This window comes from Xiphophorus hellerii, chromosome 10, assembly GCF_003331165.1.
Source record: "Xiphophorus hellerii strain 12219 chromosome 10, Xiphophorus_hellerii-4.1, whole genome shotgun sequence".
In the NCBI taxonomy this organism is placed as follows: Eukaryota; Metazoa; Chordata; class Actinopteri; order Cyprinodontiformes; family Poeciliidae; genus Xiphophorus; species Xiphophorus hellerii.
Genome location: NC_045681.1, coordinates 4,540,895 through 4,552,618, shown reverse-complemented (window position 1 = coordinate 4,552,618; position 11,724 = coordinate 4,540,895). Strand labels below are relative to the sequence as shown.

The following is an 11,724-nucleotide window of genomic DNA, read 5'->3' as shown; positions in this document are numbered from 1 at the left end:
TTCTCTGATTCTTCCGACTTTTCCAGCAACTCGCTACCCAGGAGGCCGTTGGTGTCGTCCCAATCAGTTCCAGTGCGCGAACCGGCTGTGTGTGAGTCCAAGCTGGGTGTGTGACGGCGTCGACGACTGTGGAGATCGCTCCGACGAAGTGCTCAGTCTTTGCTGTGAGAAAAATTACCATTTTTATCCTTATAATATTCTGTTAAAGGTTTTATTTAAACACAAACGTTTCTGATGAGAATATCTTGATGTACATATGTAGGTTCTTATGATCAACACAAAGAAGCTCAAAATAATAAGCTGTTTTTGAGTTAAGCTAAATTAACAATAAATATAAAAATCAATAGTATGTGACATGTAAGAAAACTAACTATAGACTTATTGTTATGAAACTTTTGTAGTGTTACAGTTTGAGTTTTGACTTTAAAACAACGTTTTTTAACACACGTTTGAACTTCAGACATGGAAATTAATATATTTACTATGAGCTACAAACCTTGACCCACCTACAGAAAATTCAGATGTAAAATTGGAAAAATGTTGGTTTAAACTGTTCGTCATTTGATAAAAACAGAAGTAAAATGATGTTTGTTTTTAATCAGTGAACGTCACCTGTAAGATGCCGTCCAGGTTCCGCTGTGCCAACGGCTACTGCATCTACTCAGGCCTGCTGTGCAACATGAAGGATGACTGCGGAGATGGCAGCGATGAAGACGAAGTCCTCTGTATGATTTACACACACACAAACAACATTTTATCTGCATCTATAAACCACAACACCACATCCAAAGCAAGCTCGGAAACATGTGGAAAAATCCACATTTGCAAGCTCCAAATCAGGATAAGTGCAGAACTGTTGTCCATTTGTTTTGTCTTTTAAATGTAGCCATAACCAGATTTGTGTTAAGTTTCTGAGATTGCCAAGCATTAGTCTAAACCCCTCTAATGCGCTGACCTTTGCTGAACCGAGGTCAGTGAAACGGGAAATCCCGATGTAAAACCAGTGACCCCAAAGGTCACAACGCCTCCAGCTTCCAGATGATAAGAAAGTAGTTCACTTCATGAAAATGTTGTACAATCGGCTTAAACATCCATCAAATTATTCTTAGAGAAGATTATATTGTTAGAGGCAGGGTAGTCATTCCCACTGGCTTGTTCATGGAAAATAAATTGTTTGTTGGTCATATCATGTTACAACATGCAACCATTGTTTCTGTGTGGCCTCTTAGTGTTTGATATCAAAGTGTGGTGGAAAATGTTTTTATCTTTAGGTCTCTTTAAAGAATAATTGTGCGTCTTTGACAGGCCGTGAGCCCACCCTGGCCCCCTGCACCCTAGAAGAGTTTAAATGTACCAACGGACACTGTGTGGCCCTGGCTTACGTCTGTGACCACAACGACAACTGTGGGGACCGTACAGATGAAATGGGCTGCAGTGAGTAACACAAACACTTATTAACCTTATCGAAAACATATTTGAGTTATTCTATGTCTATTTGTAAGAAAAATTAGACAAAAGTTGGACATTTATTCACCAAAAAATTTCAGATTAAACATATTTGGGGTTTAATTCCAACTAAAGAGGTATATCAGACTTACCTGCTGCCATTTTTTGCTTTAATTGCTTAATTGGTTGTTAAGTTACTCTACTGACAGGGCTGCTTTATTAAAAACGGCTTCATATCTTCTACTGGGTGTTACGGTTATAACATATAAAAGGTAACAAAATTGAACTTGTTGCCTTTTTAAAGCTAGAACTTTCTGGCGATACAAAACCATGTTTGACTTATAAGAAGACAAGTTTTTAAAAACATAAACACCTCAAAAGCACAAAATCTTACCAGGTATTTTTGGTTTAGTTTCTAATGAAAATGTCTTAGTAAAGCTGAGAGAAAACAAAGTTGAATCACAAGTAACTTTTCACCATAATATAGGAACTTGTTTTAAATGAATTCCTTAATGTTGCTGAAAATTTCTAGTTATAAGTGAAATAATTTGGCAGTGGAATAAGACATTTTTCTCATATTATAATTTGAAAAAGTCTTGTTCCACTGGCAGATTATTTCACTTACAGCTAGCACTTTTTCATCAGTATTAAGGAATTATTGACTTAAAATAAGCTCATATATCTTTCTGAGAAGTTACTTGTATGTTAGTTTTGTCATATTTCAAGTGTACACAGATATTTGCACATAAAACTAGACAAAAATGTTTGATAATATTCTATGTTTTTGCAATAAAGGTATTTGATCTATGCAAAAAATAACATTAAAACGTTGCAGTTTTGAACTACAACGTTCTGTTTAACTCACTTTAGTTGTTAGCTTTGCTAATCTTGAGTTAAGTAAGATGTTAAAGTAAGTTAGGTTATTTTCCTAACTGATGTATCAATCTTAAAAAGGGCCTCGAAATGTTTTGAAGTGTTTTTATAAAATAGCTGCAAACCCTAGAAGCTAGGTAGTAGGTAATAAAAAGATCTGATGTGAACATTTTCTGTTTTGATATTTACATAAAGATCAAAATTCCTCTTGTTCTTTTCCCATTTTCTTCTTGAGTTTTTTAACAATGTTTTGTTTGTTTGTTTGTTTTTTTCTACAAACTCTGAATCCAGATTTCGGCCAAGATCGGAACTGCGATGAGAAGCTCTGCCAACACGTTTGCACCAACCTGGACGGTACCGGCTTTATCTGCTCCTGCAGGACTGGATATAAGGTGGACCCCGACAGCACCTACAACTGCCTCGGTACACGCATTCCCAACCCAAAGAGGTCCAAACCCACTTGTTCTCCCTTTCAGAACCTGACAATTTTCTCTGTCTTGCAGACATCGATGAGTGTAAAGAGTACGGCACCTGTCCTCAGGTGTGTAAGAACACCAAAGGAAGCTACGACTGCGAGTGTTCATCTGGCTACAGGAAAGTGGGTGAAGGAAAGATGTGTGAGGCTGAAGGTGAGAGCAATCTTTTATGGGCCTGAAGCAACTTACGGGGTGAGAAAAATCGAGGGACATTTCCACCGTGGTAAATATGTGCTAAAATATGTAGCGTGTGCTTCTCCTTCAGGAGCCGCTCCTCTGCTGCTGCTACCGGAGAGCGTTCGGATCCGGAGGTTCAACCTGCAGGCGGAAACTTACCACGACTTCCTCCAGGAGGAGGAGCGCATCATGGCTCTGGACTACGACTGGGACCACAACAACACTGGATTCAGTAAGACGCTTTTACCAGTCGTCGCTTTAACAGGAACATTTTGTGCAAAATTCACATCTTTTACGTTATTATACTTCCATTTAAGTCTCAAATGGTTCTCAGACACTCAGCACGTCAAAAAACTACCCAGACTTTTTTTTGGCAATATGTTAGTGTTTTTTTGTTTCTGGAAAATGAGCCGTATCAAAAACCTCCCGATTGTTGAGCCACAATTAACAGACACTGCGCTGTTACCTAGCAACCCCAGACAACCCTTGCCCCTCTAGAAATCCAAGCAGAGCTCCAGCACATTTGATCAGCTTGTTTTACTGCTGTATGTACAATGGCTGTTGGAAAAAACAAGTGTGTTATTGTTGACTTACCGCTCAAAAGCCACTTGATGCATTCTTGTTGGTTGTGCAGGAGGCTCCACTTCTGCTTTTCAAAGATGCACAGTTGTATAATTTTGCATCTGTTTGCAGCCATTTTCAGGTGCAAGTGTAAACTTTGATTTGTGGGGGCATGGCCAGGTGCATCTTATATAGATTAGGATGTAAAGTGACAAGACGCCCTAAAACAACTCATTCTGAAAGAAGTTGAAAATAAAAATGAAAATCTCATCTTTATCTCACTATCTAAGAATGATTTTGTGCAAAAAATGTAATGAACATGTTTTATATACACCGTAGGCGAATCCTAACTTGTTAAAGGAAGCATAGTAGGTCACATTTATGCAGTAAGTTTTGCATTTTGTTTATTAACCTTTTAGGTATGGTATACTTCACTGTTGCTGGTAAGGATGCTGAGCCTGGTGCCATTAAGAGAGCTTACATACCTTCAGTGGACGATGGCAGTAATAACATCGCTGCTGCTGTTGACCTGGGTATCAAATACATCACAACACCAGATGGCATCGCTGTGGACTGGGTGGGCAGGTGAGGTACTTGATTTCTGTATAAGCTTGTTATTAGAATGTCCACTAATGAGAAGTTTGTATTTTCTCTTCCTAGAAACCTTTACTGGGCAGATTCCAGGCTGAAAAGATTAGAAGTGGCCATGTTGGATGGACGCTACAGGAAGCATCTTGTGAAGACTGATTTGGGGTATCCATCTGCTGTGGCGGTCAACCCTCGGCTCGGGTAAGGCAGAAAAAGATTGCGTTGCTGTTGACAGAAATAAAACAAACCTGTAAAAATTACTTGTCTAATTCCTGCTGCAGAATGCTGTACTGGGCAGACCGAGGAGACGTAGCTAAGATCGAGTGTTCGTGGTTGGACGGGCAGGAGAGAAAAGTTCTAGTAGCCGACGGCCTGGGTTGGCCCACCGGCCTGTCCATCGACTTCGCCAACGGCGACAGAATTTATTGGTCGGACTCCAAGGAAAGCCGTATTGAGTCTGTTCTGCCTTCAGGAGAGCAACGCAGAACAGCAGTTTTTATAGGTGAGAAACAGGAAGTGGGTCTTAAAAGGCTCACATTGTACAATAAATATGACCCAGTAATTAAAGGTAATAAATAATGGCTGTCTTCTTGCTGCTTCTCCTTGAAAGTCGCCTTTGTTTAGTGTTGGACTAATAGACTAGACTCTCCCACCTGATCTATACATGACACTAAACACTAAATCTTACCAAGTATTTTTGATGTAGTTTCTAGCGCAAATATCTTGAAATAAGACCAAACCAGTTTTAAGTCAGTGTTTCCTTAATATTGATTAAAGAGTATTAGTCCCACTGACACATTATTTGAATAATCTGCCAGTAGGACTAGCATTTAGCAATTATTGACATAAAACAAGCTCCTTGTTCAAAAGTTACTGATAAGTTAGTTTTGTCTTATTAATACTGTACTAAGATATTTGCACTATAGAAACAGACAAAAAAATACTGGTTTCGTATTTTTGCAGCCCTTCTATACTTATAAAAGGCCATGTGGCTGTTTGATTCTCTCTTTTCCCTGAAATCTACCGTCACATGTTGGACTCTAGTAGGTAATTAGCCGACATTTTATGACAATTAGGTTTATTTTATTTAGAGATTAACCAGGGTAAACACCAATTCGTGCCACACCTTTTAGACTGGTACTTGTAGAAAAGATTGACAACCAAAAAGATAGTTCTTTTTATTCTCCCAGCATAACTGTGCACTATTTCATGTTGGTTTATCAAATAAAGAGATTAAAGTTTGATTGTCCAAGTGGTTTGATTATGTGGAAAATTTCAGGGTCTGCTGCATTTACATGCCTGAAGCTTATAAAATATCAAACTTTCTGTCTTTTTTTTTTTTTTAATGCGTAGATGTGAGAAACCCCTTCAGCGTGTGCGTGTTTGAGGACCACGTTTACTGGAGCACTCAGGAGAAAGGCGAGATTTTCCGGCAGGACAAGTTTGGCCAAGGAGACAAAGTGAAACTGTTGACTGCTGGACCTTGGCTGACTCAGATCTCTGTGTACCAGCAGCAGAGATACAACTCCATGGCCAGTAAGACCAACACTCACATCACATGTTCAACAACTCTATGAAGAGAATGTCGTAGTATGTCCTTTATTCTCCACTCTTTTCATTCCACCTTTTTTTTTTTTTTTTTTTTTACTCATGCAGTAAAGAATCCATGCAAAGGAACCTGCAGCCACCTGTGCTTGATCCGGCCAGGAGGCTACACCTGCGCCTGTCCTGAGGGCACCAACTTCATCACCGGCAGCAACACAGAATGCGACGCCGGTAAGAAACAAAACCTTTTAGCTTCACTTGTGTTAAGAGAGCAGAAGGAGATGAATTTGTGCAGATACAAGAACAGAGAAAACTCACTCAGTACTTCTATGATTGCTCAGGTTTTGATCCACCGCCCACCATGCCTCCACCATGCCAGTGTCAAAATGGAGGCACGTGCTACTTTGACGACAACAAGGCTCTTTGCATGTAAGAGTTTGGGTTCTGTTTCACTGCATTAAACTGTCTTAAAAATGAAAAAACACAAGTTCATCTTTTATTGCAATGCCATGATCACACACAGTAAAAAAGATGAAAAATCCAACCTTCACTGGGGAAATTCTTAATTTAATTCATTATGAAACATGGTTCAGACTGTTTAAAAACTTTTTATTTCTAACAAATGACTTGTTTAATGGGGTCTTTGTATGAGATACACACTTTATTTTGCCCCTCCTTTAAAAATAGGAAAGACAAGAAAACACTTTAAAAGTCAGGCAGAGGCTGCAGGGAAATGGCTACTTTCTTAAATGAAGTCAGTTAGATGATTGAAATTTTTTTAAAAACTGAAACTGTGACAAAAAAAACTGGAAAGCATCTATGTTTAATCTGTGGGGGATATCGTAAAAATCTCCAAAGCTAAGTGTTGAAATTATGAATGCCAATAAGTTGAATATTTATTCAGAATATAAACAATGTGGGGTTTTTTATGTATGTTTTTACTCCACAGATGTCCTTCTGCATGGAAGGGTGACTACTGCCAGACCAGTGTGCACAACGTGGTTGCATCTTCAGGTATGTTTTTATTTCCATAGATATAACAGAGGAAAATAAAAATAACATTAATATTATTATCAAAAAGTCTCATCCTGTGTCTCTTCCTTTTGTGTTTCCCTGACAGTTGGAATAGCCATTGGGGTGACGGTGCTGGTTGTGGCCCTGCTGGTGGCTCTGGTTTACTTCTGCAGGAAGAAGTCCAACATCATGGAGAGGCTGCAGGGCAGCTTGCCCAGCATGCCCAGTATGCCCAGTATGCCATCCATGCCCACTTTCTCAGGTTTAAGGTAAGCTGTTGAGGTCAAATATTCAATCCTAGCAGAAAGATGCACATGGGACAAATATTACAACATATTTTGGATGCTAAAACTGGTTTATATTCTACTTTTTTAAAGGCAGTTTCTATATTTTTAATGCATTTGACTGTGTCAGCGTTTTGACACGTTGAGTTTTGTTGTTAACTTTTAGGAACGGATTCACCCAAAATGGACCAAATACAGCAGAGAATGAATCGAGGCCGAACGGAGATACAGTCAGTAATAATTATCTTTATTACCTTCTTTTTGTCTTATTATGATTTTTCAGCACCGTTTTAAACGTCTAACCCGGCTGGTAAACAGTGTAAATAAACGGCTGTATTTTCCGCCCGGGGTCAGGTTCCCTCCATCTCCGTGTCGATCTTTGACACGGAGGGGAAGAGCTTCGAGAATCCAGCGTATGAAGCTGAAGGGCAGCCTGGCTCTACCAGCAGGGTGACGCCCACTTCCACTCCTGCTCAAACACACAAGGTCATTAAACACACACACACAATTGTTCGCCTCCACTTTGGAGTTATTCCACTCACACCTCAACCTGTTCATAGCTGGAAAACTTCTTATCCTTCTAGATATGTTGTTAAATGTATTCTGTCTGATGCCATTTTCTCATGTTTTTTGATGGAAATATGTTTAAACGACATTTATAATTTATGCTCATGACATTGTAAACAAATGCAGCATAAATGTTGATGAGCTTAATTTATTCTTCCTCAGGAGAACATTATTAACCCCCTGTATGTGGAGGAAGGTCAAGCTATGGGTGACCTCACAACAAGTTCAGCTAAATCTGCCATTTCTAAGGTCAGTTTATTAACCAATTGAAACAATAAATTCTTTTTATTGTGATAGATATTGTGATCTGTCTGTTTATACCTATCAGCATCTATGTATATATCTACATTTACATCTATCTAAATATCTACATCTAGCTATATATCTCTATCTGTCTCTATTTATTCTGTAAGTCTGTGTTTCCGGACCTCATGTTTCTGAGCTCAGCATCAAGGATTTAATCTTCCTGCCTGTCTTCTTTCTCAGGAGGCTGTCGGTGCATTTGAAGAGGATGTTGATGTTGCATCAAGTTCCCGGGTAGCCATGGAGGTATGCATCAAAGTTTAGGACAAAAGGTTTGCAATCCGATGACGGCCTCTGTAAAACCTTTGTCTAATCGAAACTTCATTTCTGTTTTCAACAGCAAATCAAACCCACTCCTGATGAAGGTTCAGACTCCGTCGTGAATCCCATCTACATGGTGAGCGAAAACTCACCATGCAGAAATCTCTCTATCATGTAGCCAATGAAGTCTCATGTTTTATTTGAAGTAAATATTTACCTAATAAAGCAATGCCATGTGGTAGAAAGCCTTAAGAACATTTATTCTTCCTGTGTTCTCAAACTGTTTTTGTAAAATTAGGATTCCAAAACTACAATAGCACCAGAAAAAGTCTCTTTTTTGTCCTACTATCACAAATGTAAACAAAAATGTATTACTCAAGACTAAGAGTTAACTTTCCCTACAACAAACACTCCAGGTGGGACTGACATCAAAATAAGAAATAAAAAATAAACTACCTCATTCCTACTGTTAAGTACAGTGAGCGATCTGTGATGCTGTGGGCCTGTTGCTCTTCTAAATGCCCTAATATTCTTGTTAGAATATATAGCATCAACAATTCAACTCAACTTTATTAACAGTTGACAGTTTCACAAATACTCACAGAAACATCCAAACAACAGGATCCTAAGATGAGAAAGAAAAACTTACAAAAAAAATAAAATAAAAACAATAAAAGCAAAAAAAGGCAAACAGCAGGGCAGATGTTCTTGGAAAAACTAGTTTAGTTGTGTTTGTTCTTTAATACTACAAATACTAATAAATACTACCAATACTACTACTTTTTAAATGAATGAAAATCCGAAAAGTGACAAAATCATTTCAGAAATGTTTTTTAGGTGCAAAATTTATCTCCCTAGAAAATCTTAGTTCCAGGATAAAAACCTGGAGACCCTTGTAGAGAGAAGAACTGTCATTATTTTATACAGTTTTAACAGCAGAAGGATAATCCTGTATGTACTCAAATTAAAGGCTTTATTTATTTTTATTTTTTCACACATCTTCACAGTGTTAGTGACTTTAACTTGGATGGAAACTAGTTCATTTTGCTGCATCTCTATACAACATTTTTGATGTTCTTGCAGGCATACGAACGAGAGTCTACTTCTGATTCCGACGTTTGAGACGACCTCTGCGCTCCTGGATGGGAGATAAACCCACCGGAAATAAAAACATGGACTCAACTAAATTTATCTAGAAACCTTGTGAAAGAGAAAGCACAGTATTCTGTGACACCTTTAGATGTAACTTAACTTCAGTGAAGGTATTTGTATGAATATAATCTGGAATATGTGATTTCTAATGAGTAGAATCTGGCTGGTTTAGTTCAGCGAATATTGTAAATCAAACCTTTGAAACATTCTTTATTAAGAGTTTGTCTCTTTTGTAAATTTTAATTCCATGAAGCATCTTTTATTAAACTTTTATCATTAAATTGTGTCTGTCGCTGGCATTATTCTTTGATCTTTCAGTCTAATCACAAGAAGAGGCTCCCCCCTGCGTTATCCCTTTTGATCACAGATAAAACTCTGATCTCCATCTTCTGCGTCTGACCCACTGAGCGACTGCGAAACGCTTTGTCATCCTCTATTTAATCCTGTGATCGCAGAGCAACCACAACACTTCTGTGTGCCTTTTCTCACACACTCCGGTGTGTCTGAACACATTAGGGCCGTGCCAGCCAAACGAGCGGAGGCACCACAGACAAGTGAACAAGGCAGATAAGAGAGAGGGGCTGGGAAGGGCGGTGGGAGCTGTGTTTTCGTGCCTCGTGATGATTCACAGTCCATGTTTCCAACCTGCTGGTTCCCCACGAGGCATCACCCAGAGAGCGAGCTGCACTCAGAGAGGTGGAGGGAGGGAGAGATGCACACCAAAGAGGCATGCAGCTCACAGCATGTGTGCACACAGTGCTGCCTTCGGGGACTGTGGGAACATTACCGCATGCATGAATTGTCCAGTTATACCAGAATGGGTTTTAGAAAGCCAAGGAATTCCCATATTTAAAAACTAGAGTTGGAACATGTCAGTTTTCTTCTGAGCGACAGAAAATCCTGTGTTTTTCCACATCCGACTGGATGTAACCGGATCCTTTCTGCGTTTGCTGGTTTTATGGAATGACACGGTTTGTCTTTGTCAATTTATCCTGACGAGAACAACAAACAGAAAAATGGGCCGCCCGCTCCAAGTCCTACACAAAACAGAAGTATGTAGCAAAACGGAAGTAAATTCCTGCTACTTTGCAATTGTATGTTCACTTAGTCATTCACATAAACAAATGTATTTATGTATTACAACACTGATTATGAAAATAATAAATAATAAACTGTATTTATTTGGATAAAAAAAAAACACCCACCTATGCCGCAGGACAACTTGACAAACGGGGTACACAACGGGTTCCCGATCTTAAAGTCAGACAGTTATAACAACGACGGAGTTTTCAAAGGTGTTACAGTCAGGTAAGGAACAATCTGAATAACAAAAAAAACTATATTTTGTGTAATTACAACATAAGAGAAGTACAACCCAGTTACAAGTGCATCAAAACTAAGAATTCTAACAAATTCTTAGTGCACTGATTGCAGTTTTCTGGCCGATCACTGATTACCGATCTTTAAAAAGCCTAACCTGCTGATTCCAATTCCTTTTGTCTGAAATGTTGCTAAATATAGTAAGAAAGTTGCTGAGTTGGCAACAGTGGGGCGACTGTTGTTAAATGCAAACATTCAGACATGATCTGGTGGGCCGGTCTGTCAGTCAAACCTCTCTAATTGCAAAGCAAAAGAGGACAGTGGCTGATTTTTAGACCTTTGCTGAGGTAGATAAGATTGGGGGATAAGATCGGCTTCACAGGTGAGTATCGGCTGATCACCGATCTCCTACAATTAAGAAAATCAGCGCGGATAAATCGTTGTACCCTGCTATGAACACATCCACTACTATGCATATACTTTAATGTATTTTTCTTTTAATTAATCTAAAATAATGCAAAGGTTTGGGACATATGTCTGGATACACAAATGCGGATAATCTCTTATTTTGTGCGCATGTTAAGTGGGTTTTTTTCTTTCTTTTTTGCCTCATAAAGTCCATGGAAAATTAATCCTAAGCGGTTGCTGAAATCTCAGATTGGATTGGAAATTATTAGCAGCCAGAACAATCCAGATTGGTGCATCCCAATAAAAATAGATAGCAATATTCACTTCGCCCTTTTTGAACATTCAAATGATGTTATACTTTAAACAGAGAGGAATATATTGTCCGCATTCACGATCCCATTAACACAAGATCTAAAACAAATAAAAACACATTTCTTCTGACTTATTAATCATTGATGATTTGGGTGTGATCATGGTAACCAAACCTCTACAAAACAAGTCACATCACATTTTAGCAGGTTCTTTTAAAGCAGATATTGCTTAGGATATTGCTTATGTCACATATAGGAAAGAGATTAACTGTGCACATCTTTTTGTCACCTATAAGGATTTCAGTAAAAATTTAGACGAAACAATACATCGGAATAACCACAGGTGGATTTCTACTCACTTATTTTTTACGAAAACAGTAATTATAAAGAAAGAACCCGCTGAAAAACCCCTGAGCATGGAATTTACGAGGCGTCCCG

The 11,724-nt window shown here is 38.7% G+C and overlaps 1 protein-coding gene across 1 annotated transcript in view; it reads left to right on the top strand.

Moving 5' to 3' along the window:
- lrp2b (low density lipoprotein receptor-related protein 2b) overlaps window positions 1-9,528 on the top strand; it is a 43,424-nt gene extending 33,896 nt beyond the window's left edge. The window contains exons 62-81 of the mRNA XM_032573385.1: window positions 27-164; window positions 603-725; window positions 1,306-1,434; window positions 2,611-2,742; window positions 2,823-2,948; window positions 3,061-3,204; window positions 3,953-4,118; window positions 4,194-4,322; window positions 4,403-4,623; window positions 5,475-5,657; window positions 5,778-5,897; window positions 6,008-6,095; window positions 6,616-6,680; window positions 6,787-6,949; window positions 7,131-7,194; window positions 7,319-7,450; window positions 7,694-7,780; window positions 8,018-8,080; window positions 8,175-8,231; window positions 9,179-9,528. Coding sequence (XP_032429276.1) covers window positions 27-164; window positions 603-725; window positions 1,306-1,434; window positions 2,611-2,742; window positions 2,823-2,948; window positions 3,061-3,204; window positions 3,953-4,118; window positions 4,194-4,322; window positions 4,403-4,623; window positions 5,475-5,657; window positions 5,778-5,897; window positions 6,008-6,095; window positions 6,616-6,680; window positions 6,787-6,949; window positions 7,131-7,194; window positions 7,319-7,450; window positions 7,694-7,780; window positions 8,018-8,080; window positions 8,175-8,231; window positions 9,179-9,217 — 2,369 coding nt within the window. The 3' untranslated portion in view covers window positions 9,218-9,528. The remainder of the gene's footprint in view (window positions 1-26; window positions 165-602; window positions 726-1,305; window positions 1,435-2,610; window positions 2,743-2,822; window positions 2,949-3,060; window positions 3,205-3,952; window positions 4,119-4,193; window positions 4,323-4,402; window positions 4,624-5,474; window positions 5,658-5,777; window positions 5,898-6,007; window positions 6,096-6,615; window positions 6,681-6,786; window positions 6,950-7,130; window positions 7,195-7,318; window positions 7,451-7,693; window positions 7,781-8,017; window positions 8,081-8,174; window positions 8,232-9,178) is intronic.
- Window positions 9,529-11,724: the final 2,196 nt, after the last annotated feature.